Source organism: Catharus ustulatus, chromosome 8 (assembly GCF_009819885.2).
Source record: "Catharus ustulatus isolate bCatUst1 chromosome 8, bCatUst1.pri.v2, whole genome shotgun sequence".
NCBI classification, from domain to species: Eukaryota; Metazoa; Chordata; class Aves; order Passeriformes; family Turdidae; genus Catharus; species Catharus ustulatus.
This window is the reverse complement of record NC_046228.1, coordinates 14,466,929-14,489,250: the sequence shown is the minus strand read 5'-3', so window position 1 is coordinate 14,489,250 and position 22,322 is coordinate 14,466,929. Positions and strand designations below refer to the sequence as shown.

Below are 22,322 nucleotides of genomic sequence, written 5' to 3'. Positions count from 1 at the left end.
TGTGTCTCTGTCTAAAATTAAACTTTGTGGCAATCTAACTAGTCATTAACAACAAGAGATGAACAACACACACACACACACATTTCTGAAAAGATGCAGAATAAAACATGACAAATACCAAAAAGCCTTCCAAAAGATTTTGAGCATATATTGACATGTATTTTAAATATATATTTTCATCTTACAGAATTGGTTATTATTCCATGCTATCCCTTGCAAAAATTGTTTTCTAGAGTCTTGTCATTTGAATAATAGCAAACATATAACTACAAAAGTGCATGGTTGTGTGTTTGCAAAGCAACCATGTCTACAAAGTACTAGAGAACCTATTTCAAAGAAAATGTGAGGATATTGATTGATAAAATGAAAAAAAAATATTTAGTCTTGTCCATCAACTGATGACATTTTTTACCAGGGCACTGACACAGACACAAACAAGTCACAGCAAGATCTGAAAACAGTAAGTTTTAGAATATGAATATATGCCTTACAAATAATCCTTATTCTGATTTCTTTCTTTCCTGAAGGAATTGTATCTCAGGGGGGGAAATTACATACTTTCTGAAAGGGAAAAAGAAATAATCTCATCTGTGCTAGAAAATGCCTGCTCATAGAACTCCCTCTGAAGACCAAGACAGTAACTGCAGGATGCACTGCAAAACCAAGCCTGTGAGCATCTCCAGGGATTCTGCTCAATGGTTAATTAGCACTGCAGCATTTCAGCACTGCCATGCTGTTTCCAGTGATGTCGTGTGCACATGTGTGCACACATCTTTGCACACACACACTGCTGTAATTCAGCAGGGACTGGCCACATAATGTCCCTTGCCTTCTGTGAAAATTCCAACCACTCTGGTAATATCTAGCAGAAAAAGATCATAGATATTTTTCTAATTGTATAAAAATAATAAGGATTAAGTGTCTTACAGCTTTCCAGTTGCAAAGTACATGTCTGCTTATCCATTGGATATTTAGTCAGATCCATGCTGCACGCAACAGTTGTGGTGACCCTTGGGGAAAAAAACAGTTTTCTAAATATTAATGGACAAAATTGTTCATCAACAAAAATTAAAAATGCCATTTTCAGCCTCATATTGACTGTAAGGGGGAAAAAATCTATTATTTACTGGTATCTAATGTACAAGGGTAATACAATCCCAAAAGGAAACTTCTGCAGAACAGCTGAGTTCAGTGACAGTCCAAAAAGGCCACATTTGCTGCCTTCTCACTTACAGTGCACATTTTCCTTCATTATTTGCAATATATTTTATGACTTTGTTATATTTATCAGAACGTTTTGCAGAGGGTAATTCACAATAAATCATGCAAGTCAATCATCACATCTTGTTTTCCCCTGTGATGGTTCCATTGCAAACTGGAATGGCAACATGCAGCTCCTGTGTTCAGTCTGCATGAAAGCAAAAGGGTCTGTTTAGGGAAGAAGATCTATTACTAAGTTTAGAAATTTATTCATATTGATCAAGAATATTGCATATTCATAAAACTGCTTTTACAAACAGACCCATTTTCTTAAGAAGAACCTGGAGAGTTTAGAATGTAAGCCGATGCAATCATAAAGGCTGACATGGGGTGTTTCCATACCTGATAGCATACAGGACTGTTCCATTAGGGTATATCCTTATGAGACGATTCTCAACTGTGACATCATGAAGAAAAGACTTTTTTGAATCCACTATAAAGGTATCTGGGACCCAAAGCATTTCCACGAGCCGACCATCCAAGCTCAAACTCTTGTTGCCATCAAAACAAAGTCTCTCATCAGTCCATCTCTGCCTTAGAAATATGGTGGCTGTGTAGTCCTGACAGAGAAAAAACAATTGTCACACAAAGGGAGCCTGTGTTGTATTCTCTTTTACAGAACTATATGGAAACAGCTGCTGGGCACAAACTGTGATTCTCCATGTCTCTGGCACTCCAAGAGCAGCTGTACTGAATCTTGGCCTGCCAAATTTTCTAGCACTTGATGTGAGGTTGGTAGATTTTGTTCTTATGGTCATTTACAGTAAAAACTGCTGGCCTAAGTCAGGGGCTATAAATCAGCTGAAGTCATTGGAGCTTTGTAAGCAGATAATTTGGCTCCGTAAACCTTTAAGTTTTAGAATGATTTATGTGAGTGGTTCCAAATCTCATTTTGTTCACATAAGCTAATAAATGAAGAATTTTTTAAGAACACATTGGGAAAAGTTGAATTAATTCAGATAGACAAAAGAAGTTAGTGAAAAAGGAAAGGAATATTTTAGCACAATTTCTCCTTTTAGCATCACAAAGGAAACAGTGATACCAAATTTATCAAGACCTTGAACATAGCACTCAGTCCAATTCCCCTTCAATTTAGATATGCCTTGCAGTCCTACATTAAGATCACACTATTTCTTAACACATTTAAAACAACTTCTGATTTTATGGTGTTTTTATCAATATTATAAATTCATCTGAAGTTCTGCTCTTATTCCCCCTTTCTAAATAGTAACTAATAATTACTAATTACTAATACACTCATATTTAATATCTGATTTGTTATTTTTTCTTTTAATTTCTGTGTACAAATGGAGGATCTTTAAGTAGAAAAGTACATTCCATTTCATAGTTTGTTCAAAAACAAATGATACAAATTAAATGAAACACAGCTGGAATGAATTAATGTGTGACAGCAACAATAGAAGAAAAAACAGTCTGAGTTCAGCTGTGTCTAATCATAGGGGAAGAGAGTGGCTTCAAAGGCACATGAATAGATCTTTATTTTTCTGAAATGCATAAAGATTTAGACATTTCTGCTGGAAAATAAGTGCTGATCCACATGCTTCTCATTAACATTAATACTCATTAAGATAAATAAGTAGCAGTTTGTGAGAGGTGGGATTCACAGCTGCATTTCTATGCTTACTATAGTGTTACAAACACTATGTGTAGTGAAAAAGAAAATTCCATCTCCTAACCCATACTGACTTCACAAGGAGACAAGCCTGAAGTCTTATTGCCAGCAGCTGTAAGCACATCAGCTTATCAACAACCAAAAAAAACAAGACTGCAAAAACTACAGTACCATATTTATTTCTGATATTGTATCAATGCTTGCAATATCCAGACTCATCCCAACTGACACAGGACCATCTGCAAAAAAAAAAGAGAAAATCAGAACGTAGCTTATAATTCTTTAATATTCCGTGTTCACGGGAACTGTCTACAAAATCGTTCCATATTTTTTCCTAAATGTTTAGAAGCTCTCTGTTAAATATTCCTCAAATACAAATTATGCAAGAATTTTCACATTCTTTACCAAAACCTCATACTTCTCAGCTGAAACTATTTTAGTTTTCAGAAACAGGCTTTATTTCTAAAATTCTTCCTGGTTTACATGATTTCTTTCCCCCAAGAAAAAAAAAGTGCTGGGTAACATGTTGTGCAATAAGGTGTGGAATCCCCATGGCACATCACACTCTTCTGCTCCCAGGTGCAGAGCAGTGGAAAGAATTCTTCCAGTTGCAACATCTGGTCCATCAGATGTGGGTAAAGCAAGAAGTTCTACCTGGCAATGTCACATGGTTAATATCCAGATGGCATGGCTGAGTGATTTTCTTTACTGCCCATTTAAGAATATTTGGTATATATTGTATCACTGCATTTAATATCTTGCCTTTGACCACTAGGAGGAAACTTGGGATTTAAATAGTTGCATTTACAAAGGAAAACTTTTCATAATCTGAAGGCTTACTCAGTGTAGTTAAACACCTTAGCTAAGTAGTTGTTATTGTAATGTCAGTATGCTCAGATTCCCATTTCCTTCTGCATGTGCATTTCACACTGTTGGAAGGAAGATCACCAGCTGTGCATTTTTAAATGCAGGATTTGTGCAGAGCTTTGATAGAAACATGACATTATTCCTGGTTGAATATGTGTAGAATAATTAACAGATTGCTTGTACAAGGAAATTAATATTAAATCAGAGCATTTTTCCAAGCAATTGAGAAGAAGAGAACAATGTACTGAGAAATGCAGGCATATTTTGGGTAAGATTCCTGTAGCTGGTAGTGCCCCTCTCTCACAGGCACACAGCTGAAAGCCCTTCCTGGCTCCTTGCAATTATTTTGTAGAAATTTCCTGTATGGCCCCAAATGGAATCCAGAGGAACATGGAGTCCAACTCCACCCCCATGAGAAACACTAAAGAAAAAATGTGTCATTCTAAGATGTATAAGTTTATTAGTACTTTTATTTTTTTCCAAAATATTTTCTATTTCTAATGCACGTGTTAAAATCATTACACATCTGTCACTCCTGAAAAAAATCTTTAAGTCCTGTGTTGTGGACTCAGTTGAAAGTTTAAATATAAATCTCCAGCTTAAAACAGGACTGCAGATTTGCAGCATGCCCTGCTGGTAATATGGGTGTTTATTTTAAACTATTAAATTATACATGGGATTTAGAAACTATTGTTCATATATTGAAAGAAGACTTTGGAGGTTAACTTTGGAACAAAATTGTCTGAAAAATTCTGAGATCATTGACATGTTGTTCTTCTGTCTCTTTCCATTCTTTTCATGTTTTGATACTCCATGAATGCATTTATTTTTTTTCTCCCTCCAGGATTAAAAACTCAATCCCTACAAAACTCATCCCAGGGTTGAAACACAGGGTGCAACAATTAATACTTACACTTACCATTGTACTGTATCATTATTGCAGGTACAATATTGCCAGTCTCAAAAGATATGTCACACCCTCAAAAACCATTGAGTGTTAAAATAATGTGATTTATAATCCATAATCTGATTTATGTCTTCCTAGAGATTGCCATATATGACTGACTGTAACAGAGCATATTATTGCCAACTGTCACATACTCATTTGGGGAGAACCCCATCCAGCAAGGCTTAATGATGGACCACCCCAAGGAGAGGACAATGCAGTGTTCAGATGATTATGCAGGAATCATGGCTGGGAATAATCAGACTTTTCCTATTGCATCATGATTTATTAGTAGGGGCAACACCTATCCTTGCCTAGAAATGTGATACAGATTAGGGGAAATGTCCATTGGCAGCAGTGCAGTATCATCAGTGCTAGGCTGTTACCCATGGAAGGGGAAAGCTGACTTTCCAGAAAGATTACTGAAGTTAAGCAGGGTTCATTTCTCTGGAATCTGAAAGACAAACAGGACATTGTGGATCCTTTTTTTCTTTCCTGCTCAAGTATTTTTCGAAATATTACCGAGTAACACAACAGCATTGCAGTGTTGGGTGGGTCCCAAGCACCACAAGCCATCTGGTTCAGGTTAGGATGTACTTCCAGCCCAAACTGACTGAACACAAACTGCCAAGGAGAGGCAGTGCAGTCAGAACAAAACCATCCTGCTCCACTCACCCACAAAAACTCAGCAGAAAATTACCCCAGATACAGCAAGGTGCTGTATGGGAGGAGCTGTGCAGGAAAACAACAGTTATAAAAAGGATCTTTATTAACACAATACAAAATACAGGAACAGCTTTGCTCCAGCAGGCAATTAAATCTGAACAACATTAATAGTTAAATGCTGATTTCTTTTTTGCGTGTGAGGATAAATGCTTATTTAGTAAGGCACTATAAATTTTAAAGTACTAATAACAGAAAGAGTCTGCTCATAATCATTCACCAGGGTTCCCTCTGAACTTCCTCTGAAAGGTCTCCTGTTGACAGTGTCAAAAACTGGGCAGCAAACCAGATGAGGCAGTCAGTTCCTACATTTCCATATGTTTGGCAGAAGCTGTATGTATAATGACAACATCAGAAGAAATCCAGCGACCTTCAGAAAGAAACTGAGGCCAGTCTGTCCTGCAGTATTGAAGGGAATCTTCCAAGCATGGCAGAGGATCGCCCCAGGGAGTGCCTTGTTACTGCAGTGCCTGTGCCACCCAAGCAACACGTTTTAATTTTACTGCAAATTGTGTACACTGTTCCTCCATACCCTTTAGAGATATTCACAGTGATCCCAAATGGGACAGCAGCCAGAAGAGTGGCAAATAGCATTCCTAAAAATTGAGTTTGGATCACTGCAAAGATCCCAGTCTGTAGCAGCAAAATGAACCACCACTGTCACACATGAACCTACTACTGCAATGGATCAGCACTATCCACAGCCTCCAGTGCTGAGCTGCTAGCATCAGCCCTTCTGCATTTAGTTTAAGAAAAAAAAAATTCTGACATTCAGAAAGGCCTCAAAAGGAATGGCTTTTTGGAAGAATGTCTCATCTTTTCTGCAATGCTGGATAAAATATTGCATGTAAACAGAGAATTAGAAGGAAAATTATCACTAGCATAATTCATTATAGCTTCCCAAAAACCTCATTTTGTCTCTCCAATTGCCAGCTTTGCTTTGGAGTATTACAGATTTCTTACATAATGAGATGTATTATGCTTAGATTTTTTTCAGTGCATTTAACTTCCCCCCACAAGACATCTTTCTTGACAAATAGTTACATGAAGAAAGTGGACAGGTTAAGACAGGCCTTCTGACAGATCTCAACTGTAATTCTTGATTTGAAGGCATCAGAAGACAGACCCATTTCTAGCACAAATCAGTTTCAATCCTATTTGTTTCCATCAATAATTTTAAGACATTGATGTTGCTTTGCTGGTACAGTTTGTGGACAAGACAAAAATTGGTGGGGATCACATTAACAACAGCTTGTTAAATCATTTGCCAAAACCCCCATGTTTCCAAACAGCCAAATGCAAGCAATTAATGTGGGGACAAATAAGACAAGCAGCACATACAGGACAGGAAACTATCTTGGCAAGCAGTGCCTTTGAGAAGGATTCAGAGGCTGCCACAGATAATCATTTTAACATGCTCTTTCCATCTTATGCTTTGGCAGAAGCATTATTGCAATGAGGAGTATTGCACAGAATTAAGTTATCTTGCAATCTATTCTGTATTGGCAAGACTGTCATGACTGTGACAAGATTTGTTTTCCACATTTAAATAAAATGTGCAAACAGCAGACACAGTTTGGTTGAGAGAAATAATCCAAAAGACAAAAAAAATCCGGAAGTTTAATATCAAATCTTGTAACACAAAAATCAAGGAGCATTGTTTATTCAGCTCCTCGAAGAGAAGTCAGAAAGGTGATTTGTCCAATGTCAGAAAATGCATGGAGTGCATTGTGCTGTGCTCATTGTTTGGCAAAGCAAAGTCAGATCCCAGTTGATGGAAGCTGGAGCCAACAGGAAATTTCAAATTTACTATCTGAACATAACCACCATTTATGATTTAGAGTTTCTGGAGCTAAGCCTTAGGAGGGGTGGGAGAGGCAGGGGAGAGCCCAAAATCCAAGACCCAAACTGCCCTGCATGCAGGAAGCAATCAGGTTTGGTGGCAATCAGAGGCTCAGAGTGACCCTTGGTTCCCTGGGAAAGGAAGGAAAATCTCCATTTCCACGTGTATGCTGAAGTTTGCATATTCTGGGCTGTTTGCTCTTCTGTAAAGGATTGAATATTGGCTAGCTGGGACATAAAATAATCTTTAGATGATGGTTATTTGGTATTTCTTGCTCATGTTCCCTGTGAGTTTGCCTCACTAAGCTAAAGGGTGCTCGACACAGCTAACATTCTGATACCTCTTTGTCTCTTTTGTACACTTCTGAAGACTAAAATGCCTTCATCTAATTAAATTTATAGAGCTTAATATAAACAACATTTGAGGGAATAAAACCCATGATGAAAGGTTTTAGACAGAAGGTCGGACCCAAAAATTTTATTTACTTTAATTTATCTATTAAATGCATTACTAATTATGAAGGTAAGGAAAATATCTTTTAAATGTGATTTAGAATAACTGATTTAAGCATGACACTTTTCTGTACCACTTGAAAGCAGCTTTCATATTCAAATATACTTAGCTGTGACCTTTTCCTAGTCTCTCTCCTTTTAATTAGAACACTTAAATTATCACATTCAATCACAGAACAAAATCTATTTGTATAAAATTATTTACAAGATTTTATGCATCCCTTAACAACCCTATGAACCTGATCCAAGGCTCACTGAAGTCTGTCGGAATTGCTCATTAATTCCAAGAGTTTGGCATAGCACATAAAGTTATAAAATTGATCTACATGGTTCCAGCAGAAAACCTCAGGTGGAAATCAACTTGTATTGCTGAGATAAACTGTTGGGGTAATGTAGCACATTTAAGGGAAATTACTGTTGGTTTTTACATCCCTTATGCCACTTTTCTATAGAAGTATTCCATATATTATTACAATGAGGAGTAATATCTACTAATATTGTAGAGGAGTATTTCATATTCCAGTCCAAAGAATGGTTAAAATCATTCCAGATTTGGGGTTTGGGTTTTTCTAATTCTTTACTGCACCTATCTGCTTAATTTATGAGGACTTGCTTGATGAGCCAGCTCAAAGAGGGACATTAAAACGCTATAGATAAGGAAAGAGAACATTCTTAATAGCAGCATTCAGCTGAGGGCAGAGCTAAATAACCAGCCCAGCTGAGATTCCTCTGTGCTAATAGTGTCTAAAACACCCTCACAATTTAGGAACTGTTATGTGCCACCCACCTTGGACAAACATAAAACTCTCTGCCAGTTTTACTTGTCTGCAGACCTCTGACATAGTAAGGCTGGCTTAACTAATCCAGCTTTGGGCACCCAATTTAGGTGCTGATGTGACCAAAGCAAGATGACATAAATTCAGAATTAAAATCTAGAAAAGCAGTGGGTTCCATCCATGCAAGGAGAGGAGAAGACAGTTTTTTTGCTGTTATGCAGTCGCTGGACCCAAAAAGTTTCTTCACAGCCCCCTTGCTAATGGCACCACCCAAGTTGGGGTATGTGGTTGGAACATTTCCAGTCATCTGCCAGTCCTAGCACAAAGACCAAACACAAATTAACATGCAAATGGAGGGCTTATTAATCTAAAAAAATATGAGCTACCATAAATTTTACTTGATTAGTAAATATTTCTGGGCTTTTTCTGGCTTTAGGAGACAGGACCTGTCATTTTATGAACATGTGTTTATACCTACAGTAATTTCACGAATACAAGCCACACCAATTTGACTAAGATTTTGCTCCTAAACCGGAAATGCGGCTAATAATCAGGAGCGGCTAATACAACCTCAGAAGTGCCTGCCAGAGTGCTGAGCCGAGCAGCTGCAAAGTCGGCATTTTGCGATTGTTACAAATCGCTACTTTGTTGCACCGCGGGTGGAGCCTGGCTCCCTGTAGGCAGCACGGGGGGCGGGGAGAGAGGCGGGAGAGCTCTCTTTCCTCCTCTGCCACAGCCCAGGGGAGAGACGGGGGGGGCCCGGCGCCGCCATTGCCGTGGCCTGGGGAGGAGAGGGGGGACCCGGGCCGCCATTGCCGCGGCTCGGGGAGCCGACGGGGTGCTTTGTCCCCGCCCGCCGCCGCTGCGGCAGGAGCGGGGAAACTCCGTCCCTGCCCGCCGCCGGCGCCACGGGCGCAGGAAAGCTCCGTCCCCGCCCGCCGCCGCTGCCGTAGGAGCAGGGGAAGCTCCATCCCTGCCTGCCACCGCAGGGCAGCGCCGACCCGGGGTGACCGAGCCCAGTGGCAGCGGCGGCCGGCCCCGAGCGGCAGCGCTGGGCTGGGCCATCTGGCCCTGTCAGCGGCCCCTAGCGGGCCGAGCCTGCACAGCCTTAGCTCAGCCAGTAAACCCCGCCCTCCCGCGGTTCTGTTAATAATTGCACGCAGGTCCTCGCTGCGAACGACAGAGCGGCTTATATTCGTGTGCGGCTTATCTATGGACAAAAACCGAAATGTTTGCCAACACCCAGAGATGCGGCTTATACTCAGTGCGGCTTGTATTCGTGAATTTACTGTAACTTTATTTTCATTTTGTTAAATATTAAGGAGTTCAGTGTCACTGATTTTGCAAGAGTATGACTGTATCTTGGCAGCAATCATCACTTCAAAAATTGCCATTTCCTGTCTGAAGAAAATTCTCAAGGAAAAGTCACTTTGAAATTACTTTAAATGAGTTTTTTCTAAAATTTAAGCTCACCTCTGGCCCTCTCACAATTGATAAAAATCCCGTTTCAGAGTTCCATTATGACTCACTAACATTAAGCTTAAAGTACTGTAAATGCCAACAAATAATACCATCCAGTTTTGTGACAAATTTCTTCATGCATATTTATGAGTGTGCATCTAACAGAGCTAATAAACAGAAATACACATATTTTTGAAAGCAAAGGAATCTTGGCCAAAACTAAAGAAAAGGAAGCCAAATGTCTTTAAAAGGCTGGATTTAGCATTTTTGGGGAGACATTTCTGCATTTCAACAAACACATACTAAGTTCCCATTTATACAAATCCTTTCATTCAAGACGGCAAACACAGATTTTCATATATTGGATATTGTCATATCCATCCTTTTCTGTTCATGTTTTTAGAAATACAAGTCTCTTTCTCAGAGTATATCATCACTGATAGGTTGCACAATCAAGACTGCTCAGGCTTTTACAGTAGCCAATGATCTCTATCAGAATAGCCCAGTTCATGTTTTCAATATGCATTTGTTCATTAATCTACTGGAGTTTAATCACTGTTTGACCTTGAGATCCATATCTAAGCTGCCTCTCACTATTAACATGAAAACATCATCCCAAAGAAACTAAGGACCTGGGAGGAGTGGGGCAGGGAGGTGTCAATGGCTAATTGCTGCTCTGGCTTCATCAGCTCTGACAGCTCTGCTGCAGCCATTGATGCTATTCTGATAAAGCCAGTTACCAAGAACAGACACAAGGTACACCAACTGCAGGCAAAAACATCATATAAATCATAAACCATCATATAAATCAGGAAAATATTTCATGGCACAAAGCTAGCATAGCTGTGGTCACACAGGTAAATATATTCCACAAGTTTGCTAAGCTGAGGATTGAGGTGGTTTGCTAGCTCTGCTTCTGAGAAGAGCAATAGCTTTTCCTGGGCCTGACCCCCTTACACAGTGTATCCCATCTTTCCAGTAAGGAGAGGGGTCAGGACTAGGCTGTATCACTCCCCAGCCCAAGCACACATTGCTCTGTAACAGGGAAAGTGATCCCAAATGATCTCACAAAAAAACACAGGTTCAAACTTCAGGAGAAGCATTGCCTGAGTCATCCTAACTCAAATTATTCCTGCCAAGAAAATAATTTCTCACAAAACCACCAACCCTGCATTTAGAAGTGGCATCAATAAATGAATTCTTTTCAGAGTGCCATCTCATTCCTTCAGCACTAGAGCTAATAAAAATCCAGCTGAGGTTTCTGAGGCAGCGTTTGCATGCCTGAGCTGTGGAGAGCACCTGCAGCAATGCTGGTGCTGCCTGGAGTGAGAGCCTGGCTTTGTGTGACACAGACTCAGTCCCTGCCTGAGCTCCTCTGGGCCTTTCTGGGCACACCCTGAGAGAACTTGGCATCCCCCTGAACAAAACACTCAGAGAAAAAAATGACTATAGCCTTGCTTAAATACAACAGCTGAGGAAAAGAGATGGAGCAAAGAAAAGGGAGATTTGTAACTCAAATATGCTTTATGGTCTTAATTGCTATTAGAGGATTTTGAAATGAGACTCTGCTGTCTACCCAACAACACACATCAAGGCAGTGCCAACATATCTCTAGTACTAACAAGAGGTAATGAATAAAATATATTAATGGCCACTGAACACAGTTATTTTACATTATGCATCATCTCCAATGAGGAAGGGCTAGTTTATTTATTACTTTTATTTTGCTGAAAATCTCCTTAGAGTATTAAATCTTTTATAGCAGTTTTATAATCAGCTAAGATAATAACCATCAAAACAAACAGATGAAGTAGTTTTCCCCTTTTTGTAAAATACAGGTGTATCTTAAAATTATTATAAATGGATTTAGAAATGGCATGTGATGTGCAGCATCCATATTGAACCGGGTATTTGGATGGCAAGAGTTAACAGTTTGGTCTTAGAAACTCAGTGGTCAGTTTTTAAAGTCATAAGTCATTTTTTAAGCAGGATATAAAGGGATATAAAATATAAAATATTTCATTTGACATTCATACCTCTGACATTTCCAAACATCTAGCTTAAGAACTATTGCCTAGCATTCATGCTACAAGTTTATTTTCTGACAGACACGTGGTGCTGAGCTTCTTTTCAACATTCAGAATATTTTCCTCTTCAGTGTTCTGCACTTTCTCTAGGACAAGCTCCTCACGCCACTTCCTAACTTCTCAGTGCTTCTGATTCATGCAATAGCCTGACTCAAATAAGGAAGAAGTTTTTCAGTGAGATTTCAGGTGCCTGACTGCACTGCAGGGCAGTAAAATCAGCCTTGATGCAGGAGACTCTGTGCTTCCAGTCTGGTCACCACTGGCTTCTGATGTGGGGAAATTATATTTTTTATTAATTTTCCCTTTTCAATTCATTCCCCCCCAATTTTCAGTAAATCTGTTCAGTGACCTTTAAGACCTGAGGCAAGAATCATTTATTAAATAATTCTCTTGCAATCTTATAGTTGAGGCACATAATACTTTGCATAGTGACAAGATTTTCCTGTTCTGTTATGAACAGCTTGATATATAAAGCTTTCATATCTTTAATTAAAGCTTTTTATAGTTATTATTTAGGAAATTAGAGGAAATTATGCTTTTAAATAGGTAAGATGTTACAGCTTATTTCATGAAGACACACATACAATGACAGTCAAGTTTTCTGGAAGTCTGAAAGTTTAGCTTGCAAGTACTTGGAATATACAGGTTTCACCTTGAGCCACAAAAGCTATTAAACTCTATCTTATTATATCACAGAACATGTATCATCAGATCAGTGGCTGTCAGATATCAGAGGGAAAAAGTACAGAAAAAACCCATTTGCTCTCAGTGCTGCATTTTAGACACCACATTATGTTATGACTCAGTGCTATTGAAAGAGTTTTTCTACTTACTATCAAAAAATGGACGTAGATACTTGTTGTACCCTTTTATTATTTTTTGTATCGTTGGAGGTAGAATTTCACTGTTTCCTTCAGCTTCAGGAATTTGCAATGACCTAAAAGGAATTGAAAATGAGGATTTTGTAAAAGGACATAATAAAAAAAATTTCCAAAACCTATCAGATTCCATAATCTGTGTTAGTGTCTTACTGGAAAAGATCTCTTTTATACCTTAAAGTTTATTATTTATTTTTATACCTTAAAGTCTAAGACTATTTCTTTTTATACATTAAAGTCTATTATTTCTTGACACTCCATCTGAGAAACAATCTTCTTTAATACTTTATCTGCAAACAGGGCATTATGGTTATAATCTAGGAATGTGGAAGGGATGCTGCTTGTTTATTTCAGCATTTAAAATTAAGCTTCTTTTTCCATAATTAAATACGTTTTATTTAGGTCTCAGAGACAGAAAACCTCAGAGACTAGTGCATAAAAACACTCTTAAAATCCTGCTTTCACAACAATTTTTAAACAAGCTACAGAAATAATCCTGTTGAGCAAAATCAGTGAAGCGTAATGAGAATTCATGTACTTCCTTTGTTCAGAAACAGCTACAAATATGATCCATAGAAGTTATATATAAATAATTACAAACCCTTTCTGCCTAACCCCAAGGTGAGCACCCCAAGACCATGAGCAGGGTGTGCTCTTCAGAAATTAAAGCCCAGATGCTAACAGCTGCTTGTTCCCAATGGTTTCAGAAAGGTGGGGTATGAATTATGAAGGTGGGAGGCAAATAATTAATTGACCCAGCTGGCAGAGGCATTGTCCCTGCTGGTGGAGAGCAGACACCCCCATAAACACCAGGAGAAGGGTCTGGAGCTTTTAATCCTTGCTCTGAGAATTACTGACCCTAAAAGTGACCAGCTCTCCTACAGTGGGTGCAAGAGCTGTGGCTGTGGCGATTTACTCCTAGGAGAAGAATCTAAGTAGAAACCATTAGGTGAGGGGCTGCCTGTGTGCTGTGGTCTTTCCTTATAGAGCTAAATCCTCACTGAACTTCTGAGTCTCTGTTCTTTCTGAGCTGCTCCTCCAGAAAACTCTGCTTTCTCTTCTGCATTATATTTCTGGGTGTCTTGCAGCTTTCCAAAGCTTGATATTTTGATTTTAATTTTGGTGTTTCTGAGAAAGCTTGAGTTCTTTTGTCAGGACTTTCATCCACTGGGAATAATCCAGTGCCTTAAACTGTCAAAGCTTAAATGCTGAAATGATCTTACTGAATGCACGTGGCCAATCACACTGTGGTTTTAAATGTGGTGTCCACTGGCTTGAAAAGCTGCTATTGCTGAATAATTTTTTATTCACCAGACCCTATTGCCACAGAAATAGCTGGTTTTCATTAGCTGCCTTATAACACAAATATCTTAGCTATTTGAATGATCTTATTTTTTCCCTTTATTTTTTCCCCATTTTTTATTTCTATATTGCCAAAGAATGATGTTGTTACTTAAGTAGACCCTTGAGTAATGCCAGTGTTGAAATAAGGAAAGTTTCTCCTGTAAGTTTTTTCCTAAAGAAACAAACACAGTCATGTTGAAATGTGAAATATAAATAAGAAGGCCAGTTTTATGCTGCAAAGAAGTGTTAAAATTGGAAATGCATTTGAATGCAATTAATTTCTTAAATACTGTACTTGGAATAGATATCTCTCCTTTTGTAATTTACATATATATTTTAGCTAAGTGTTCAGTGAGCTGCATGAGTTTAATTTCACAGCTTTACTGGGTTGTTCTCGAGTAATTTTCAGACGTTGTGAAATGTTAAAAGAAAACTTGTTTCTTTTCTACTGCAAGGGATATCATTGTTCTGCTGATCAATGTGCAATTTCAGACTGGTCTGGTTCATTATCATTAACTTCTATTTTCTAAAATATGCCTTTAAAATGTTCATGGAAGCCCTTCCCTTAAATGACCTGTGGTAATTCATCATTTTCCTCATTAACACATGATGTGTAGCCTCATCTCACTGTCCATTGAGTTTTATGGTTAAGCAAGCCTTGGAAAGCTGTTGTGGTGTAATTGAGGCTGTGAATTAATGAGGCATGGTCCCCTGTGTGCTGTTTGGCCACGAGACCTTCGACAAGTCCTGTCACAGCAAGCCAACAAGTGAGAGGAACCCAAGGGCTCCTGAACGTGAGTGTGGTGTTACCAGTGCTGATTTGGGGGATGGCAGACTGTCAGTGGGGAAAGACAAGGAACCCAGAGAGGTTCTGTGCCTTAAGCAGTGTGGGGTTTGTGTTTTCAGGGATATTGATGCCCTGTTTCCCCCAAAGTGCTCCTTGATTCATTCTCAGCTCAGCCACAGCGAGCTCACAGCTGCACACATTTGCAAAGGATGAAGTAAAAGTTGAGACTCATTCCACTGATGCCTCTGCACCTTCTCATCAATGCATCCAAGCTGCTCTTTTAACCAATATTTAAGTACATGTTTTATAGTTAAGGAAAGCTGTTAAATTCTTCCATTTTCTTAATCTATGTGAAGTACCTTGACATGCATCAGAGTATGGAATTGCCTTGCAACAGATGTTCCAGCAACTGAGGAGTGAACAGGCTTTTACAGAAAAAAACTGAGTATATAATTATTTTCAGCTGAGAATATCTATTTGTTCTGGGCTATCAATGCATAATAAATGCTTTAACTCATCAGGTTCAATGCCCTCTGCTTGCTTTTATTAAAGCTGAATTATAATTATTTATTTTCCTAAGTAATTCTTATGGTTCAAAACTGAGGATTTTTATGGGTTTGACTGAACTTGAAAGGCAAAACAACTGCTTGTTACTTAAGGTGCTTTCAAGTTAGTGTCTTAACAGAATGGGGTAACTGGGGGAAATGGGGGGAAAGGAGCATTTGCTCTAAACAGGAGTAGATATCATTCACTCAGGCAAAAGTACAGTCTAGACACATGTACAAGAATATTTTTTCTGGCTATTTTTTGTCAGAAGTTATGTATCATGAAAGAGACAGAAACACCTTAGAACTGCAAGACAATAAACAAAATGCCAAATACAGTCTGAACAAGCTTTTGAAACACTCCCCCCAGGAAAACAAGAATAAAAAAAGCTTTTTTTTCAGGCAATTCACTGACAGGTGAAGGGCTTACAGATTCAAATAAAGTAATTTCTGGTTTCATACTCATGCTCAGTGATATGGGGGTTTATATGGTCTGTGCAGATAAAATTTACTACATCACTGATTAATTCTCTGCTTCAAAACAGACAGTACTGTAATCTTTTTCTTTTTTTATTAAATGGTGAGGTTGAAACTGTAGCATCATATTACCAGACTCAAGAACAAACAGTGAAGTACCAAAAATGCTCTTGAGCTCAGGCAATTAAAAAAAAGAACATTTCATAGAATTTTCTGTCTCTGATTCCATAAGCCCAAGCTAGCATTCTTTATATTAAAAACACCCTACCTGAAACAAATGGGAAGCTTCCTTCGGACCAAATAGCATACATTTACTTAAACTGATTCCTGATAATGATAAATTTGCCTCAATTTTTTATTACTACTTTGAAAATAAAATATTCTGAGAAAGCAATTATCCAGGCAATTCCCCAGATATAGATTTTAATCCTAAAAAGAGGGCTGTGATGTGATTGTAATGTAATTTAATGTTAAGTGAAGTGAAGAAGTGTCATTCAGGCAGGGAGAGATAGAAAGGAAAAAAACAACCTCACACCATTACTGATTGTAAATTATTCAGTAGAAGAAAATCTTTTCACATGTTAGGCAGAGCTTTTTCAAGTGTAATACCTAAGGGACCACTTGGCAAAACATCATGGCCCTTGCTTTGGGTGCACCTCAGCCTTGGGTTTTGTTTAGAAATATTTCTCTGTTTCAGTTCCAAGCAGGGTAGTTTTTGTTTTAAACAGCGCTTTCACAAATCCCTCCTGATTTGTGCACTGGAAAAACACGTTTTTGCACCCAAGCATCATCTTGTCTGTGAGATAACCAAGGGCCAGAGCTGCTCCTCAGCCTGTGTGTGGGTTTGGGCACACCAGAGACATCAGCTCAGCGCTGTGCACTTGTACCCAGGCGCTGGCACAGGGGCTGTGTGTGCACTCACCCCATGGATGGTACTCAGGAGTGAGCTGCCTGTGCCTCTGGGCACTCACAGCCACATGAATCAGAGGATTCACAAAGTCTGCCTGACAATAATGAATGTCTACCACAGCCTGAGCTCCTGGGGAAAAGAAATTTTCCCTCCTTGCTACTTAGCTGTGTTGGTGTCTTAGCAGTGTTTTATCATGGCTTAGCCATGAGTCATCCACTTATTACAGAGTGGCAAGTCACAGCTGATGAGGAAAGAAGGTGGAATTAGAGCAAGGGTGTGTTTTGGACAGAGATCTCTACAGGACTGGAGAAGGTGGGGGATGCTTTAAATTCACTTTCAGGGGACTGTTCCACCTGTTCCCACTACTAAAAGAAAGATTTATCTAAATGAGTGTTTTCATACCTACTTGAGTTAAAGCTCAGACAGAATCTTATCCTGAGAAACGTACTGTGAGATGAAGGTTAGGCAATTCTAGGAACAGAATTGGCACACAGACTTTAAATACTTCAGTTGAAAATAGTGATGGGAATGTTTAACCTGTCCATGCTTATATTTTCTTATTAGAACTACTTGAAGAATAATTTTGCCCATTTTTATAGAAGGAATATATTTTAAATGCTCCATTTCTGTATTTTTGTCATGGCAGCTGTACTGTTAGAAGGGTTATGTGTAGCCAGAGGGGATCATTTTATCTTTCCAGCTTAATGCAACTCAGATTTCCTAAAGACTTCATTATTTCATAACAGAGAATAAGAAAACAGTGTTTCAAATAGGTAATTCTTTTTAAGATACTCTCCTTTCAGTGCACAACGATGATTTTAGTGTCTCAAGCTTGTAGTAAATCTGGGTGGACTGTGTGCTTCTGTCCTTGGGCAAGGCACTGTGCTCCAGGCAAGGACTGTGAGTCTGCCTGAATTTGTTAAGCTTCTGATACAATACTCACTCTGAACCCAGTAATCCTTTACTTGAGGGTTCATATGCTTCATAAATTCCATTCTTTTTCTCCCTCATCAGTCTTCCCAAGTAAAAAAATCTGTTCTTCAAGGCAGCTGAGATTCATGAAGTTCAGTCCTGTGTTTCTGTTATTAACACCCGAGTTCTTTAATTTTTGTAAGAGGCAAGATTCAAGAGCCAAGATTTTATTTTCTTATCTGTTAGGTATGTATCTAATATAATTAAATTTATTATAAACCAACTGATACAATAATTTATTGAAGAAACAATATTTTTAGCAAACGCTTCTTACCTACAGAGCAGCAGCAAGAAAAGGGCTCTGAGACTGCAGCACTTAAGACTGCACATGGTCACAAGTTCTTCCAGAAGTTCTTGTAGCTCCTAGAAAACAAAAGGTGCAGAGATGAGGTTTAACAGCACATATGCATTTCTAATACATGAATTTCCAAATGTTTTAAACACTAAAGATGTTGTATCTTGAATATCTTCTTCTAATGTGTTAGTAAATATCTACATCAATTCAAAAAAATCTCAGAACTTGAACAAAAGAGGTGGCATCAGGATTAATTTAGCTAAGCAACAGAAGCTGCATTCCTGTACACTACAGCTCTTTCATTTGTGTCTCAGTCCTTTAAATATTAGGAAAAGTAATTGCTGCAAAAAAAATAATGTAATCCTGTGCAGGCGAATTGCAAACACTGAGTTTTGTCTCTTCTATTCATGCGGGACAGCACATGACCCCATCTAAGAACACAGAACTATTTAAGAGCAACCTCTCAGGTCCATGCATAGCATCAGTACCACTGACAGGTAACTTTGGTAGTCTTTTTGTTAATGAGAGAAAAATGAAATTTTAGGCTTCTACCTCTAGCTATTAAAAAAATTCTTTGTATATAAATGATATATAACTATGCATATTCATGAGACTGTTTGGCTGAGGGAAGATGTCTTTTCTGAATGGGATATCTTTGCTTTTGTCAGCATGATTCACATCCATAATGGTTATTTTAAGAAATCTGTCAGCTCTGTAATCCATTTCTGGATGAAAAGAGTATCAATCCACAGTGTGATGCAGTCATGCAACAGATCTGAAATGCACAGACTGTGCACACTTTTGCTGTATTTCATCAGAGTACACAAACCTTATTTGTAAGACTTGCTTCAAAACTCTAAAAAAACCCTTCATGTCAGGAATGCTACCTACCCAGAATCTGGAAGACAATTGTTAAATGTTAATAAATGCAAACAAAATACCTGTTTTAGCTTTCAGGAAGGGACAATCAAGCATAATATTTTCAGTGTCCACAATGAGTTTTGCAGGAACACCTTGCATTTTAATTTCCCACTAAATTGTTAATAGTAAAGAATTTGAAGTTTCACAGCCTGAGATTGTTTCACTGTCCTTTAGTGACCAATATAAAATGCCAGCAAGCTTTTTAAAAAGCAAAGTGATTTTTCTTTCAGTCTATGGTTCTAGTAAGAGCAAAAACTAGTGGTATTTACCTAAATTAATGCCTTGTGAATGGGATATGACTTTTATGTCACAGGGAAGTGACAAAATAACTTGTTAAGGTTTCCAAAGAAAAAGGAAGGCCATTTCAATGACTTTTTAAAGAAGCAAATATTCTCGGCATCTTGGCTACTTTAAGCATACACCAGCTTGGTAAATATTAATGTCAAAATAAACCATACACTCCTCCTGACTTCCACAGAAAAATCATGCATGAGACGTTAAGAGAGCTGGTAATAGGCAAAAACAGTGCAAATGAGCAGATGGTGTTGTCAGAACATTGCTCTCTACAAGCTGATTCTGTATCACTCCGGGTGCAGATCGTGGGATCTCTTCTGCATATCTCATTTTGGGTTTGGATGTTTCCTACATTCATTATCTTTATCTCACGGAAAATATGCTAAAAATAAAGAGAGGCTTACTGACTTTATAAGTACTTCATAAAGCTGCTTTTATATTTAGCTTTTGAATTGCTACTATGAGCTCCTAATATGACTGAAGATCTTTTATAAACAGATTAAGGAAACCTATGGATATTTCTGTGCTTGTTTGGGTTTGGTTTTTACAGTACTGAAGATGAAAAGGAGTGGGCATATTACTGATTTCTTTCTAAAGCAACTGCTTTACCTTCAGTTCTTAACCAACATCCAAAGTAGCAATTTTATGGGAGGGTGGGGAATTTTGGTCTTTAACACTTGAAAGGTCAAATCCATCCTATGGTACATGGGTTACTTTTGTATGCTCAGGAAAAGAGGGCATGGAAGTAAAAGAAGGGAGATCTCTTACTTCTGTATAAGAAACACTAATCAAGAGATCGAAGTGCCATGTCAACTGCAAAGGGACACTGCATGCCAGCCAAGGAACAGGGCTGGGTAACTACTGGAGTCTAAAGCTGTTTCCCAGATAAACTGGATATATAAACTGTGCTGCACGTGTGTATATGCTTGCATGCACACACACGTTTTCTCTGCTGCCCCTTTTTTATGGGGCTTACTGAGCTGGTTTGTTCTGCTGAAAAGCATGCCTCTTGGCATGTTTGCACTTCTGGACCTTTCCTGTCACACATTTCTTCATCAAATACTACACATTCACAGCAAGATTCCTCCTGCGTGTGTGCACCCATGGAACTGCCGGTATTTAAAACCAGTTCAGCAGAACCCATAATATTTTCCTCCCACCCTAGAAAAATAAGCCTAACCTGTTTTCTGCATAGAATATTGAGCCATTTGGTTTAACTAGACAGTCTGCATGCTGTCCAGATTTTTGTGCACATATTGACACATCTTGTTCTAAACATTTAATTGAGGTGAAGGTAACAAATCTGCCCCGGATTTTCATATGATAAGACAACAACACTTTCCTACTTTTTTTCAGATCAGTGTAAGACTGTAAAATATCATCCAATATTTTGACATTTCGCACAGGAATCCAGTTATTTATTATCTTCAGCATGACAGGAAAAGTGAATTATGCAAGTTTCACAAACCTTTGAGGCTGAAATGGGGTGAGACAAACAGCTGGCAGAGGTAGTAACAATATCCAAAAATTTCTCTGGAAGTGAATTTTGTGTGAATTAATTAAAGGATAAGATGCCTATTATGTTGAAGTACTTTATGCACAAGTGGATGCATGGGAAAGACTAGAAATTATTAGATAATACACATTGTCATATGGTAGTGGCCATATGCCTGAATTCCCATGGCTGCTACTGCAGGCATCTAAAACTGTGTATAGAATTATCTCAAAATGAAAAGCAGATGGTGGGTTTTAGAATATAAACCGAATTAGCATTACAACTGCATTTTACTTCCACATCCAAACTGTTGGATGACAGTGCTTTAAGTGCTTGACTGGAAGGCAGAGAGAAACTCAGGAGGGATTCACCCAGAGTGCCAGAGAAGTACAGCTGCCTCCCCTGCCCTGGATTCCCTGCTTGCATTGTCTACTAGAACTGCAAAATAACCAGTGAGCTTCTCTGTTCTTGACTTCATCCTCTGTTTATTAGATCAAAATGAACCAGTTGGAGGGGAAGCAATGGAAAGCTGGAAACCCTAAGGACTCTGTGGGAGAAAGGGGGTGGGTACATGGAAGGCAGCCACGAGATAAGATTTGGAAGTAGAGGGGATGTACCCCAGGGTCACTTGGGGTCAGCTCTCTCAGCTGTGTCCCCTCCCAGCTTCTTTTGCAACTGCAGCCTCCTCACTGGGGGTGTGGTACAAGAAGCACAAAAGGCCTTGACCCTGTGCAAACTCTGCCCAGCAATTACTAAAACATCCCTGAAATACCAGCACTTGTGTTCACAACACAAATCCAAAACACAGCCCCACTCTAACCAGTGTATAGAAACTTCACTCTACTTCAGCCAAAACCACCACTGCATGCAACAGATTGACAGTAGTCACTGACAAAGCACTTTGTGGAATAAAGTGCCATGATATCAGTCTTTGGTTAATCTGGATCCCTGCCTATAATGGCTGTAGTTTCATGGTACTTCCTAACACTCTCTGAAATAGACATATGCAAAATTTTCACACATTCAAATATTATTTTTATGTCAAGATTAATACTGCAGAGACTGCAGCTTGAGTTAAAAGTATCAAGAAGGGTTTTCTTAATGCAGCAAATTAAAAGAAAGGAATAAAAGCCAGTGGCAGCAAAACTCCAGATCTAACTGGGGAATTGACTGATGAAAATAGACAAATACTTGTGTCTGGGTCCTATTATAAGGGGCACCCTCTTATTTGGCTGACAAGTGGCTTTTGGCACACCAGCCAGCTTGTTTTCTACACCCTGGGCACATCTGATCTTC

The 22,322-nt window shown here is 38.7% G+C and overlaps 1 protein-coding gene across 2 annotated transcripts in view; it reads right to left on the bottom strand.

Moving 5' to 3' along the window:
* LOC116999838 (gamma-aminobutyric acid receptor subunit pi-like) overlaps positions 1 to 22,322 on the bottom strand; it is a 47,279-nt gene that overhangs the window by 20,337 nt on the left and 4,620 nt on the right. For both annotated transcript variants that reach the window (XM_033066854.1, XM_033066853.1), the window contains exons 2-6: positions 18,296 to 18,384; positions 12,942 to 13,045; positions 3,065 to 3,132; positions 1,603 to 1,820; positions 928 to 1,010 (exon numbers count right to left, since the gene is read on the bottom strand). In XM_033066854.1, coding sequence (XP_032922745.1) covers positions 928 to 1,010; positions 1,603 to 1,820; positions 3,065 to 3,132; positions 12,942 to 13,045; positions 18,296 to 18,351 — 529 coding nt within the window. In that variant the 5' untranslated portion in view covers positions 18,352 to 18,384. The remainder of the gene's footprint in view (positions 1 to 927; positions 1,011 to 1,602; positions 1,821 to 3,064; positions 3,133 to 12,941; positions 13,046 to 18,295; positions 18,385 to 22,322) is intronic.